Here is a 13,458-nt window from a genome sequence, read left to right as displayed (position 1 = left end):
CCTTGTTTTGCTGTAATAAAATAATATATTTATTTAACGATTCGTTTATCTATCGTTATATAAAATATACATACATATAAGTTAGAGGATGGGTAAATGCACAACGTAGTAAAAGGAAAAATAGCATTGAGTACTACGTGAATAACATATTCTTGTGGTGGAATTTTGGTCTTTTTTTTGTTTGTAAAAATAAATCTAGGAAATACGAGAGAGGTCTGATCGGAACTATGCAAAATTGATTGGCTAAAAATTATGTCTCTTTGATGCTTCACGGCCTGCTCAAGCGTTGCGGCTGAATGCCCAATCGATCAATGATGTACTGCGGCATACAGAGCGTGGGATTGATGGCCTTCAGGCCAGAGTGCCCCAGCAGGGAGAGGCCACCGATACCGAAGAGCGTGTGGAATATGTCGGGCATGTTGCCGGTGCGGTCGGAGAAGCCGCCGGTCTCCGAGTCCTGGCAGGACAGAATGAACTGCTGTAGCTTCTCGGAGCTAATCCAGTGAAGGCGACCCATTATCGTAAGAGATGCGAGCACCCACCACGAGTAACATACATCCGGCAACTTCTCCGGACGACCGTTGAGACCGCCAGACGGCAACTGACGTTCGCAGAGCCACCAGCCCAGTTTGTCCACATCCAGCAGATGCAGGCGATTGGTCAGCGAGAAGAAGCCAACGCAGCAATAAATTAGACCTAGGAAATGCAAAATATAAGGAAAATTTGGATCACGTTAGTTCTTAGTCCAAGTAGGGAATATAAATGCCATTTTAAAGATGTAGCTTGAAAAGAAGTAACTTTAAAAGTATTGTGACTCACCCGCATGCGATTCCGCCCCCGGCTTGGATCCGAAACCTCCGTCCGTTTGGTTGCAACACGACAGCACAAACTTGACCGCCTTCTCCACATCGATGCTTTGGTTCATTCGCTGCAAAAGCGTGAGCGTGGCCACCGCGCAAAAGCTGAACCGTGTGTCCACCTCGCCCCACTTGTCGCCAAAGAAGCTGCCATCCGGCTGCTGCAATCCCACCACGAAACGTACCACCGCGTCGCAGTCGATCTCCTCCAGGGCGTCGTAGGTGCACAGGATCTGCACAGCAGACAATGTATACAGGAGGTGGGGATCGTGGCCTTCGCAGGGCGCAAAGCCTCCCGTTGTCGGGCACTGACAACGCTTCACAAACTCTATGATGTACTTGCGTTCCAGCCGATCCAGCTGACCCATTATGTCCAGCGCCGTGGTGCCCCAATAGATGCCCGACATGCGCAGGAACTCGGTCATGCAGTACTCATAGTCGTCCTCCTGCTTTCCATGGTTCTCGATGTACTCCACATGCTTCCAGAATTGGAGTGTCTGGGTGCCATTAGAGGCGTCACCGCCGCCATTGGAGGGCTTGACGAAGGTCGTGAAGTCCATCGCTGCTGATTGGCCTCAATTGAATCGGATCGAAACGGTCTTCCGCCTGGTGTTTCACTTGATTAAATGAATTAATTGGCACAGGAATAGTTGTGCGAGCAAACAAACAAATATCTAGAAGAGTCAACGAGCCGCAGCTGATTCATCAGCTTCGAGGGTTGGCAACGCGGGCGGTATGTTATCAAACAGCTGATCGGTTCAGGAGCGCAATCAGGGGGCACCGCGATAGGGCAGCAATGTATTTAACCAAAATACACACAGAATAAATTTTGAATTGTACTTTATTGACACGAAATGAACGAGAAACGCGAGATTCGATACCTAACTATTGGACCAGGAGACTGGACTGTGGGTCGGGCTCGTCGATGCTGAGGGAAACAATGTGCTTGCCGGGCACCATTACGTTGCCCAGGAGGCGGGGCTCCTGGCCCTCTACCAGGTACTCGGCGCACATGGACAGCACAATGTTGGCATCACGGTCCGTGCAGTTGAAGAATCCGACCAGGACACGGCCGTCGGTGATGACGATACGCAGGACACGGCCCAGCCACTTCTGAAGCTTCTTTCGTCCGGGTGACAAGCTGGGATCGTTCATCTGGTGCGGGGCGTTGGTTGTGATGCGGAAGGGCTCTGCCACGGGTTGCGGCGCCAGAGGCACCTGCTGGCCAGTAATGCTGAGGTTCGTCATCTGGATTTTGTCGTCAGTGTAGAAATCAAAACAAAATAATGAATGGTAGGGTTGTTGAATATATTAAAATATTAATATATCGATATTTTTCTGAAAATGATATATTTATATCGTTATTTTTTGTGTGCCCAAATATCGATGTGGCGATATTTTTTTTATAATATTTTTTTATATTATCAATGATAGTCAAAATAAACTAAAAAAAAAATTATTAATTTGCACTGTTTTTCTATAGCACTTTTAAAATGAAGACTACATGTTTATAAAACTGTAATTTACAGATCTCGAAATGAAGGACTACATCATTAAAAAGAATAAACATAAAAAGAATTTAACCAGCGCAAAAGGAATTTTAAGAAGTCCATAATTTTAAATTAAGCATTTTAATTAATATTTTTGTTGCAGCCCTGGTTCTCGACATAGTACTGAAACGGTCTCACTAAAGCGATCAGCTGAATCCACTTATCGCGGCAATTTTCCAATTTATCAAAACTTTTTCACTCTCTTGACTATTGAATACTATTATTAAGCGAGAGCAAAAATGTCGGGCAAGGCATTAAATATTGGTGATACATTTCCCAACTTCCAGGCGAATACGAGCGAGGGAAAAGTTGATTTCTACGATTGGATGGGCGATAGCTGGGCTATCCTGTTCTCCCATCCGGCGGATTATACGCCCGTGTGCACCACGGAATTGGGACGAGTGGCGGCCCTGATTCCTGAGTTCCGGAAGCGCGGCGTTAAGCCCATTGCCCTGTCCTGTGACACCGTTGAATCGCACAAGGGCTGGATCCAGGACATCAAGAGCTTTGCCAGTGGGTTTGGGTTGTGAAGGGCTTGAGGCCGTCGTCCGTTCTAACAGTTTCTTAATGTTTTTAGAACTCGACAGCTTCGACTATCCAATTATAGCCGATGACAAACGGGAACTGGCCCTTAAGCTTAATATGCTGGACAAGGATGAGATTAATTCAGAGGGTATTCCTCTCACCTGTCGAGCTGTTTTTGTTGTGGACGACAAGAAAAAGCTGCGCCTATCCATTCTTTATCCAGCCACCACTGGACGCAACTTTGAGTAAGTTTCGGATAAAATTTCATTTTTCACTTCCCTTGAAATAGCACCTTTTGAATAGTCATTAATCCTATATTTCCCGTATGATTTCAGTGAAATCCTTCGGGTCATCGATTCCCTTCATTTGACCCAAACGAAGAGCGTCGCTACGCCAGCGGATTGGAAACAAGGTGGAAACTGCATGGTGTTGCCCACAGTTAAAGCCGAAGATGTTCCGAGACTCTTTCCCAGCGGCATTGAGACCGTTGAAGTGCCTTCTGGAAAGCACTATCTACGGATCACACCCCAACCCTAAGGGGTCTATTTTTTCCAAATGTGTCATTGTTTTTTATTACAAAAATTATAATACAACAAAAATAATGCACAATAAAGTTTAAGCGCTTACAACCGTATTTCAACAGAAATTGCGAAGAACGCCTTCTGCCTGACGAAAATGTGCAAAAACATTCGACTTACGAGCTAATATCTGATGATTGGGGGAATGTGACAAAATATAAGGTCGCGTTTCGATCTACAAAATAAATATACATACAAAATACATAAATATGTACGAGTACAAAAGTAGGGTAAAGATAGTAAAGATATTGCAACTGGATTTGAAAATTGTATAAATAAGGCCAACTCTGTACAATAACCGAAGAACCGCTTTCGTGGAGAACCGAAAGGTAAAGACCAAGCTCGTGCCCGTAACCAAAGGAATCTGGAAAAGAGAGTGCAATGTAATTAGAATTTGAATAATTAATATGTTATTTAAACTAATGTGTAATGTAATGTGTTATATCGATGATCAAGAATATGTACATATATAATTATCTCCCATAAACAGAAGACCAAGATACGCACTTTCCCTTGTTTAAATAATCGAAGGTATTCAAACAATCGGCATGGGTTTGGGTGATCGTTTCCTTAAATATGTTAATGAAATGAAAACAAGTATACATGTAAAAGCTTTCGCTACCAAACAGGTTTCTCCGTGGCCGTGAATCTTACGGGAATACTGCTCTCATATATTGAATACAATATTCTGATATTAACTTGAAGTCACGGATTATCAATGGAGGACTTATTTTTGGAAAATATAAAGATTGTTTTGATTGCTTTTAGAGAAAAGATTAGATTAAAGTCGGCTTCATAAAGGTAGTTTTCGTGTTTCCCCAATGGGTTTTAGGTTTAGGTTTCGGTTTGAAGAAATTGTTGTGTACTTACAATTAATCTACCACATGTCCCTGCATCCTTGTGCATACTTTCTGTGTCAGCGTCTGCGCTGCGGCGATGCCTGTTGGAGCATTCGCGCAAAGCGTCGCACCAGGAAAGGCCACAGTATGAGGACGGCGAACCAGAGCGGGGAGATGTTCTTAAACGGCCACCAGGCTGGCTGTAATCTCGACGAGGCAGCTGCCGCTGCTCCACTTGACTTTTGAACGTTGCGCACCTCATTGACGGCTTGTTCCAGACTGCGAACACGTTGTTGCACAGCACTCACATCGGTGTTCATGCGCGAAATGGCAGTCTGAATTTGGCGCAACAGGTCCGTATTCTGTGCAATCGCCTGGGTCAGCTCATGGCTGAGATCGTAGGGATCGTCGTACTCGTCATCCGATGGCTCCACAATCGCAACGCTGCTATTGCTTGTGTAGTTGTGGCTGTCATGTGCATAGTTGGAGGATTTAGAGCCGTAGCCATTGGTCAGTGGTGGCGAGACGTGGCCATTGGTCACCACTGGGACCGCACTAGGGCCGTTCTCTTTTATCGTTTCGGATGTGGCCATTGGTGCCTCCTCCAGCTCTGACTCCCCGTTGCAGCTAGACCCGTGCTGAGGACTATTTGTGCGTGAATGAAACGGTGAGTTCGGATGGGACTCGGCCAACTCTCGCATGCCCGGCGATACCAGCTCCAGTTCGTCCAGATTTATGTTTCCCAGACTATCGAGGCTGCCCACAAAGTTCTGCACGTTCTCCGTGAACGACATCGTCTCAATGATCTCCTGCAGACTTTCCACGTAGCGCTGCATGGCCTGCTCCTTGGTCATATGACGGTTGTCATTCCACGCGTCCCATTTGGCCTTGCCAACGATGTCCCAGAAACCGGGCTTCCGCTGGAGGCAGGCGCCCTCCGTAGCCTGCTTGAACAGGCCGTAGAACTTGAGCATCATGCCGGTGCTGGGCTGGTAGGGTCCATTCTTGGGCAGCCCCTTGATCACGTTTACGGCGGCCTGGAAGCGTTCCTCTATGGCGGCCATTCCTGCAAGATTAAGTCAATGGTTATAGTTGTTTTCCGTAATGCGCGATTATCGGCCTCCGAGCGATAAGATATACATACATATATACAAATGCTCAACGGCTGGCCAAGGCGATAATCCCAGTCTCGAGATGTGGCCTACAGCTCTCGGCTACCGCTTACAAATTACCTACTTATTTCGCTATTTTGCAATCCGAATTGGTGTTGCAAGCCTCTGCTCCGCTGTTTGCTCTATTGTCTCCCGTTTATTGATTCCGCTGTGCATTCATACATAGATTCGGGCGACGTTTTCGGATGCGAGGCGACCGCTGACCGCTGGTGACAAAGTTCGAGTTCTGAAGTTCAGTTCTTCTGAGCTTCGGCTGAAGCTCTCTACACTGTTCTTATCGACCTCGGCGAATCGACGAGTAATTATTGCGCTTCGCTGGCGTAAATCCAAGTTGTAATCAAATAAAACTAAACAAAAAACAAAAACTCGAAAACTCTCGTGCAGTGTTGGCAGTTTGGCTTTCTTCAGGCTAAATCTGGTATAATCGAAAATGGGAAAGCTTATGGAAAGCTTATAGCCTGTAAACTAGCTTATTATTCATCTATTATATTCGTGATAATAATTTATTTTATAAAAATAGTTACTAAACTTTTTTTTGCCTATGTTAAAGTGCATTTCATGTGATAAAAACAACAACAAATATTTGAAAGAATAATTTATCACTTTCAAATATTAAATTTTAAAAATTCCAAGTAGATAAAATGAATCTTTGTTCTATGGCAGTATCGACTGGTAAATTTTGAGCAGAAGATCGTAGGAAAAAGGTTTCATTTCATTATAATTGAAAACTATGTTGTAAGTTTTCTTGGATTTGGATGTGGGTTATTGTTTTAGATATTTAACATGTTTTGTTCGTTTTGAGCTTGTTTTCTCCGAATCTAGCTCATTCGTTTGCTCATCACTGGCAACACTGTTTGGTACAGAAAAAATATAGAAAGTGTGACCATAATATGAACGTTTAAATAGAATGAAAGAGGAAGAGAAACGAATATTGAACACAAAAACCATTGGGACGTTTTAAATTTTTTTGTTTTATTATTCCAAAATTTATTTGGTGTTTATTGTTTTAAATTGTTGTTTTAGTAATTGTTGTTGTTTTGTAATGTGTAATTGTTTTGTAGTTGTAGTTTTTTTTAGTAAGTTGTATGTGTTGACGGGGTTGACCCATGTGACCCATGTGACCCATGTATTTATTTTTTGTTTTTCTCCAAACTAAATAAGACGTAGTGGTAGAGCAGAAACGGACAGATTATTAAGATTTTATTATTTACAAAATTTAAAATACGATAAGTTAAACTGCCCATATATTTATCGATAACAGCAATGTCTCCATCGCCATCCGAGGGATTTCCCCGCACCTCGTCATACGGTCACTCACTTTTTCATTTCGTCAAAATCAGTAATCAAAGTGCTTAATTATTTGCATTATTTTTAACCAAACGACCGCAAAGCTTTCGAAAGCTGCCATTGTCGAGTCAACATAGTGCCAGTGCTGGCCCACGCAGAATACCCAATATCCGGAGGTTAGCGGAACGGAGTAGGGAATCGCTAATCTAAAATCGACATTGAACGCAAGCAAGGGAATTTCACAAGAGCTGCGAACAGAGGGCGGGTGTCTGCCAGCGCGGAGAGTGACTTCATTGCAATCAAACATGAAATTTGCTGCAACGACAACCAGAGCACGACATTTTTGTACTATCGCCCAGCAGCAGAGTGTGAATAAAATACGCCCGCAACAGCCGTCGACCTTCATTCCGCGATCGAAGTTGAACATTTGCAAGCGCCGCGTGCAGCAGCTGCAGAGACAGTCGTGTAGAATTTCCAAAAATTGGAAGCACCAAAGCTTCTGCATAGGTGCGTCCTGATCAAAATCGGTTCCGAACAACACAACTAGCCCCCGAGAGACAAGAAATAAATCCGGATTCTAACCTCAGTTCTGTTCGTAAAAGAAATCAATAAATTGGTGAAAAGGAACCACGTGCGTTTAGTTGCCGCCAAAGCGGGAGTGTAGACATTTTTGCCGTCGTGTAGACTTCTGCCTTCTTTGTCTCCATCTTTGGACAGAAGGACACACTCGGCTACAGGGAATCGGTTCCGATTTTTTCTTTGTTTTCTGCTGTGTGCCGTAGCAGGCCAAACAATAACAAAGCAAACGTCGTCGTCGTTGAGTTCAAACAAAATTCGTGAACAACGCAAAAACAGATCGGCTAACAACAACAGCAACATGCCGCGACGCAACAAGAAAGCAGGAGCAGGCAAAGGTGAGTCACACGAGGCGGAACGAGATGGCGATAGATGTGTGGGAGGGGGAAAGATGTGCCGGTGCAGGCGAAATTTTCACAGCTGCTTTTTCGCTTGACCTTTGCATTAGTCATTCCCATTCGTCATGACTAATAAATACTGTGTACTATATGCACTAGATTGTGTATTTCGTTGGCTTCCAAAAACAAAAGCTTTTTCTGTGCCCACAACCTGTTTGGCAATATCAGCCGAAATGGGCACCCCCAATACCGTGGATACATTCAAAAACCAATGGGTTTTGTTTAGAATAATAATATTATTTAGTAAATACTTGGCCGAGCTTTACCATAACAGGTTTTAAATTGTGGATTATCCTAATCTACTGATAAATTAATGTCACAGGGTATTTAATTTGTAGAGTACCCACTGTCTTTGCGCTTTGTTGCTGTGCTGTGTTGGCACGAAAAGCTCTTCACGCGCTCAGCTGGCTACGCAACAACACAAGCAGTGAACTGAACGCCAAATATATATAAATACTTGAATATATAAATGTATATACATACAAGTACGTATAGATGTATTCAAACACACAAGCTAACGTTCAATGCCATCTTATCAGAATCACGCAAAACAACAAAAAGTAGATTGGAATGCCTCTGTAGTATTATTGCAGGGTATCATTTTGGTTATTATTTCAGTAAAGAATGAGTATTACTCATTATAACTAAGGAGTTATATTTCCAGTCAAACCTTTATGATTTTTCCAGTGCTGTGAAGACATTTCTCTTGATATTTAAGAGCTTAATAATGCGAAAAAGTTGAGTTATCTGGTTCACGCTGACATCTCTAGTAAAATGTGCCTTAGATCATTGTTTATAATATTTTCTCACTGTATATCTAGATAATAATTAAACAATTATTTAATTACTTATAAAATTAATTAATTAAATAATGTGGCATGAACTTATATACCAGATCAGATATAAATATATTTAATAACCCACTTTATTTATGCTCTATATTTAGGGTAACATTAGGTACATCATTATATTTCCCCATTGCTTTTGAAAATCAAGAAAGACGCGGAAGTTTTCGCTCTTTGAGAAACTATTTCTATCCTCTTGTTGCTCAGCCGCCTTATCGGGGTGACCTAAAAATTATGCAACTCTGTGTTATGCAGCATGTACATACCTTCACTTGGGCCAGATTGCTTACGCTCCCGAATCTAATCCAAACAACTTTCAGACCGCACCAACAGCTGTTTTTCTACCTGGCCAGCAGCAGCCGTAGTTACAGCATGCTGTGTCGCCGTTCGCCTTTGTGTAAAAGGTGAAAAACAAGAGACTGAGGCGGAAACTACCTTGCCCCAAATAGAAAACAGGCAGTGGAAAATCGCCATAATGAAAGTTGTTGTTGAGTGCGACGACGACGGGTTTTCTTTTCTTTCTTTGGCTTGTCGCAGTAAGCAAACAAAAAACTGCCGAGAGAAAGACGCCAAAACTTGTTGCACAACATTTGCTCTCAAAAACCATATGGTCTTGAAGGTCATTGCTGTGTAGCGAACAATATAATTGAATTTCTAATTTGAATTTACACCACATACATATGTACATATATAATTACATGAGTATGTATTTAGTTTAAATTTAAATGAGTACACGCAAGAGAATGGGAACTGCTTGAAGACGGAAGAGCTTGGCATATTGTAGCGGTATGTTCGGTTTGACAAGCACTGGGCTCAGTTAGTGTTTGAAGCAGTTCGACGGATTTTGTAGGCACTGGGAAAGTAGTGGCATATTTCCAATGTATTTCTTTTACTTTTATAATTTGTTTTCTAATATTTATTTTGGGTAATATTGGTAATATTCTTAAGTATTTTCAATAGAAATATCAAAATAATTGGTTAATCAATTTTCCCAACCAAGATTTCTTAGGGATTGTGAAAAATATCGATAATTAAATACTTTATCTTATTATAAATATATTATATTATAGAAATATATGTTTTAATTTTGCGATAAGTCTTATAGAACAAATATATGCCAACTGATATTTATTTAATTGATTTATTATAGTTACTATTTTTATTTTTATTTATTTTTTGTAAGTTAATTGCAATATCCTACAATATATCAATCTTTTCGAAATATTTGATATGGCTATTGAGCGCGACATATTTTGTCGATACATTATTTCGGAAGTTAGTGAAATGCAATTTAGGAAATAATAGAGATGCCATTTTATTGGAAACATTAAAACATTAAGGAACATTCAATAATATTTAAAGCTTTGCATTACTTTAGTTTTGAGTTGAATTTATCCCTAAAAAGTGGCAACCCCAGCTATATTTAATACTTTTAATTAAGATTTAATTACAATAATATTTAACCAAACTTAATTTTTTCGCAGGCCGCACCAATGACTCAAATTCTGAAGACGAGTCCTTCGACAATGTTAGCGTTTATTCGCACATCTCGGAGGTCGCTTCCTCGGAAGCCACCGACGAACTGGCCAACGAGCGTTTCGAGGAGAAGTTTGAGAAGGCCCTAGAGCAGGCCACCGAGAAGTCGGCCCAGACCCGTGTTCAGGCACTCCAAGCGATTTGCGAACTGCTTATGCATCGCTATATGCCAGACTTTGTGGAGGACCGCAAAATGACCCTTATGGACTTCGTGGAGAAAAGCATTCGCCGGGGCAAGGGACAGGAGCAGGTGTGGGGCGCTCGGCTCGCTCCCCTCCTGGTACTTCAATTGGGCGGCGACGAGGGTTTCTCCAAGACAATGAACCAGTTCCTGTTGAACACCGTGCAGGACAAATCGGTGGGCTTCGATGCACGTGCCAAATGCTGCACGGCCCTGGGACTGTTGAGCTTTTTGGCCTGTGAGGATGTGGGAGAGTTGGTGCAGCTGATGCAGTACTTCGAGGCCATCTTTGCCGGCAGTTACTTGCGGGGCGATGACAAGACCCCAGTGTCTGTCACCTCTGAGGCGGGTACTCTTCATGCTGAGGCTCTGTCTGCCTGGGGATTGCTACTCACACTGATACCGTCCGGTGACTTTGTTTCCCTCATGACAACTGGTCAGCACATGTTCCCGTAAGTACTCTTAACAAACTCTTAAATGAAAGAAAGCTTATAATTTAAGGAATGCTTTCTTCTTAAACATTAGTTAACATATTTAAATGAAATCAATTGCAGTTCTATCAAGAAGTTCTTGGGCCTTTTGCAATCCACACACTTGGATGTACGCATGGCCGCTGGCGAGACTATTGCTTTGATACTGGAATCGGGCCGTGCCCATGACGAGGACTTCCTAGAGGATGATATCGGTGAGCTATGCGATGCTGTCAAGCAACTGGCCACCGATTCGCACAAATACCGTGCCAAGCGTGATCGCAAGGCCCAGCGGGCGACCTTCCGTGATGTGCTGCGCTACCTAGAGGTGAGTGATCTTCAGCTTTACAAATTACCCATCATAGAGGGAGAGGAATGTTTGTGTAAAGACATTTATTCAAACCAAAATAATGCACATGACTTTAAATCGAGGAAGGACTGGATTACTTCATGTCAGCGCAAGTAAACTTGAGCTCGTGCTTGCAGTACTTGGCCAAGCACTTGGAGTGATCGTGCAGCTTGTTGCGCATAATGACACAACCGTTGCGACTAATCGAGTCCATGTACTCGGTGAAGGTGGGCATCTTGCGGTATGTGGTTGGAGCTGCGCTCCAATGCGAGTTGCTTCCAGATTCGACAAACTGTGAGGAATCCGAAAAGGTAGTCTTGAACGGCTTGTATGTCTTTTCGCACTCGTCCCGCGACACCTCGAAGCCGGTGGACGCTTCACGTTCCAGTTCGTTCATCACATTCGAACGGAACTCTGAGCAAGGTCCGCGTTCGGTCATCATCTTGTTTGTGTGTTGCTTAGAGTCGTCCTCAGTCTTCAGGCTGTCGTATATGCCGTCCGGATATTCGTTCATTGCGCAGTAATCGATTTGATAGGTCGTGTACATGCGATTATTCTCCAGCCTTCGGCTCAGTTCCTCCTTGGGCATAACCTTGAGGCGCTCGTACAGATCCGGGTAGACGGTGCGCAGGATCTTCAGGAAGCGATTGGGTTGCAAAGTGTGACAGTCCGACTCCGCCGAAAAGGCCATGTTGTCCGCCTGATCCTGGGTGATCTGGGTGGGTATGAGTCGCGGATCCACCAGCTTACCCATCGGTGCAATTCCTGTCCACTCTACGCCGCCACAGTCCTTGGCCACCACCGGAATCTTGATCTTTTCCTCATCTATGCATTGACACTCGATGACTTGCGGGGGTTCCTGACCCCCGGGACGTGTGAGGAACTCGTACCTTTTGGCGTTCGGCGGTACATAGTCATGTTGATAGGTTGATAGCATCATTTTGAAGACAATTTATTTAAAAAGAAATTGATTTTTTTTTGGCTTTTTTTTTTAATTTTTAATTACACCGAGAAATTTTGTATTAAAACATAGAATTTAGTCTGCTTTGCGTGAAAAGAAAACTACAACTGATTATTACACACATTTCCCAACTAAACTAAATAGGAATTTCCAATCGTTGCCTACCTTGATTAATAATTCTCTTTTGTTGATTTTTATAGGAGGACATTTCACCCGAAATTAGCATTCGCTTTGGAAACGAGTCCCTGACTCTGGATGCCTGGTCCATACACCATCAGTATTCGGCTCTGTGCACGGTCATGGGTCCTGGCATGACATCTCAGCTCCAGGAGAACGAGTTTATTCGCGACATTTTCCAGTTGGGACCGCGTCCTACCAACACTGGCATCAATGGCAACGCCAAGGTCAAGCCATCAAAACTGGAGCGGGTAAGTTGACAATAATGGCGTGGATTGCGGACCGTGACTATACTATACTATACGGCTTATGCTAGTTCCCAGGATTATTGAATTAACGTTATACTCTTTTTTTTCGTTTCCAGCACCTCGTTAATGCTGCCGCATTCAAGGCACGTTCCATAACACGCGGAAAGAATCGTGACAAGCGTTCGGCCGTGGTTACCTAAGGCTACACAAACCATATTTTCAAGTCTGCCCCATACACAATGACCCGGAAACATCCATCTCAAAGCCCCGATAGCCAAGAACTCTGGACTAACTAGTTAAATTTATTTAATTTAAGCTTGAATCAGGCAGAGCGTGTAGCCAAAGCTGAAGAACTAAGTCTAAATTTTAGGATAATTTTTGCGAATAATGTAACAAAATTGTTCTAGTTTTTAGCCGCACCAATAGCAAGAGCCATTATTTAAATATTTTTGAATATTTATCGCTTAGCGCAACTGCAACTGTTGTGTTTCTCTTACTGTGCGGTAGACGCAGCAGCTTGATTCTTATATTCTGTGAGTTTTAACTTCGATTGTTATTCTACTTCAGTGGGGGACACCGAACCCTTTAGTTGTTGATCATTATTTAATTACAAGTGTATACAATATCTATTTCAGCTTCAAATAGTTGCTAAAATAGTTGAAAGGGAAAATACTAAAGTTGGTCATAGCTTGACTTGCTTTTATTACATGTATATTATATAAGCTATATAATTCGTACATATATATACATATATTTTGTAGTAGATACGTGTAAAATAAATGATTTTAGGCTTAAACACTAATTACAACTCTTTTATTTTGAGCCGGAATCGATGTATTTTCTGATGTGAAAATACTACCATAAAAACATCTCATAGTCCAACTCAAATTTGTTAAATACGAGATCGAG

The 13,458-nt window shown here is 42.6% G+C and overlaps 6 protein-coding genes across 7 annotated transcripts; 2 read left to right on the top strand and 4 right to left on the bottom strand.

The window, feature by feature from the left end:
- Positions 1-5: 5 nt before the first annotated feature.
- On the bottom strand, positions 6-2,106 carry RabGGTb (geranylgeranyl transferase type-2 subunit beta). Its single transcript, XM_020954716.2, has 2 exons — positions 820-2,106; positions 6-696 (listed from the first exon to the last, which is right to left on the bottom strand). The coding sequence occupies exons 1-2, from the start codon at positions 1,415-1,417 to the stop codon at positions 269-271; spliced, it is 1,026 nt and encodes a 341-aa protein (XP_020810375.2). The 5' UTR covers positions 1,418-2,106; the 3' UTR covers positions 6-268.
- On the bottom strand, positions 1,681-2,105 carry Sbat (LSMD1 domain-containing protein Sbat). Its single transcript, XM_020954717.2, has one exon. The coding sequence runs from the start codon at positions 2,103-2,105 to the stop codon at positions 1,743-1,745; it is 363 nt and encodes a 120-aa protein (XP_020810376.1). The 3' UTR covers positions 1,681-1,742.
- A 440-nt stretch (positions 2,107-2,546) lies between the features above and the next one.
- Positions 2,547-3,578, top strand: Prx6a (Peroxiredoxin 6a). Its single transcript, XM_020954516.2, has 3 exons — positions 2,547-2,920; positions 2,985-3,177; positions 3,268-3,578. Exons 1-3 carry the CDS (start codon positions 2,647-2,649, stop codon positions 3,467-3,469), a joined length of 669 nt encoding a protein of 222 aa, XP_020810175.2. The 5' UTR covers positions 2,547-2,646; the 3' UTR covers positions 3,470-3,578.
- Positions 3,478-6,004, bottom strand: LOC110185583 (uncharacterized). 2 transcript variants are annotated; one of them, XM_020954515.2, is made up of 3 exons: positions 5,582-6,004; positions 4,381-5,415; positions 3,478-3,874 (listed from the first exon to the last, which is right to left on the bottom strand). In XM_020954515.2, exon 2 carries the CDS (start codon positions 5,411-5,413, stop codon positions 4,427-4,429), a length of 987 nt encoding a protein of 328 aa, XP_020810174.2. In that variant the 5' UTR covers positions 5,414-5,415; positions 5,582-6,004; the 3' UTR covers positions 3,478-3,874; positions 4,381-4,426. The 2 variants fall into 2 exon arrangements, with proteins under 2 accessions (XP_020810174.2, XP_020810173.2); XM_020954514.2 differs by having other exon boundaries at positions 5,586-5,965.
- Ifrd1 (Interferon-related developmental regulator 1) lies at positions 5,757-13,351 on the top strand. Its single transcript, XM_020954654.2, has 5 exons — positions 5,757-7,722; positions 10,112-10,796; positions 10,899-11,142; positions 12,325-12,552; positions 12,666-13,351. Exons 1-5 carry the CDS (start codon positions 7,686-7,688, stop codon positions 12,747-12,749), a joined length of 1,278 nt encoding a protein of 425 aa, XP_020810313.1. The 5' UTR covers positions 5,757-7,685; the 3' UTR covers positions 12,750-13,351.
- On the bottom strand, positions 11,193-12,290 carry LOC110185687 (uncharacterized). The gene has a single exon (XM_020954655.2). It carries the CDS (start codon positions 12,101-12,103, stop codon positions 11,258-11,260), a length of 846 nt encoding a protein of 281 aa, XP_020810314.2. The 5' UTR covers positions 12,104-12,290; the 3' UTR covers positions 11,193-11,257.
- Positions 13,352-13,458: the final 107 nt, after the last annotated feature.

Source organism: Drosophila serrata, unplaced genomic scaffold, assembly GCF_035046125.1.
Source record: "Drosophila serrata isolate PLE 108 unplaced genomic scaffold, ASM3504612v1 contig_245, whole genome shotgun sequence".
NCBI lineage: Eukaryota > Metazoa > Arthropoda > Insecta > Diptera > Drosophilidae > Drosophila > Drosophila serrata.
Note: the sequence above shows the minus strand (reverse complement) of the source record. Positions and strands in the feature narration are given on the sequence as shown.

What these genes read in the sequence shown, in the direction of transcription:
- LOC110185687 (XM_020954655.2), bottom strand. Translation starts at nt 12,103, where the DNA reads ATGATGCTATCAACCTATCAACATGACTATGTACCGCCGAACGCCAAA.
- Sbat (XM_020954717.2), bottom strand. Translation starts at nt 2,105, where the DNA reads ATGACGAACCTCAGCATTACTGGCCAGCAGGTGCCTCTGGCGCCGCAA.
- Ifrd1 (XM_020954654.2), top strand. Translation starts at nt 7,686, where the DNA reads ATGCCGCGACGCAACAAGAAAGCAGGAGCAGGCAAAG. An exon ending in ACTGGTCAGCACATGTTCCC is followed by an intron (nt 10,797 to 10,898) that starts GTAAGTACTCTT and finishes AATCAATTGCAG; the next exon opens with TTCTATCAAGAAGTTCTTGG. An exon ending in ATGTGCTGCGCTACCTAGAG is followed by an intron (nt 11,143 to 12,324) that starts GTGAGTGATCTT and finishes TGATTTTTATAG; the next exon opens with GAGGACATTTCACCCGAAAT.
- LOC110185583 (XM_020954515.2), bottom strand. Translation starts at nt 5,413, where the DNA reads ATGGCCGCCATAGAGGAACGCTTCCAGGCCGCCGTAAACGTGATCAAG.
- RabGGTb (XM_020954716.2), bottom strand. Translation starts at nt 1,417, where the DNA reads ATGGACTTCACGACCTTCGTCAAGCCCTCCAATGGCGGCGGTGACGCC. An exon ending in GGGGGCGGAATCGCATGCGG is followed by an intron (nt 697 to 819) that starts GTGAGTCACAAT and finishes TGCATTTCCTAG; the next exon opens with GTCTAATTTATTGCTGCGTT.
- Prx6a (XM_020954516.2), top strand. Translation starts at nt 2,647, where the DNA reads ATGTCGGGCAAGGCATTAAATATTGGTGATACATTTCCCAACTTCCAG. An exon ending in GGACATCAAGAGCTTTGCCA is followed by an intron (nt 2,921 to 2,984) that starts GTGGGTTTGGGT and finishes TAATGTTTTTAG; the next exon opens with AACTCGACAGCTTCGACTAT. An exon ending in ACCACTGGACGCAACTTTGA is followed by an intron (nt 3,178 to 3,267) that starts GTAAGTTTCGGA and finishes GTATGATTTCAG; the next exon opens with TGAAATCCTTCGGGTCATCG.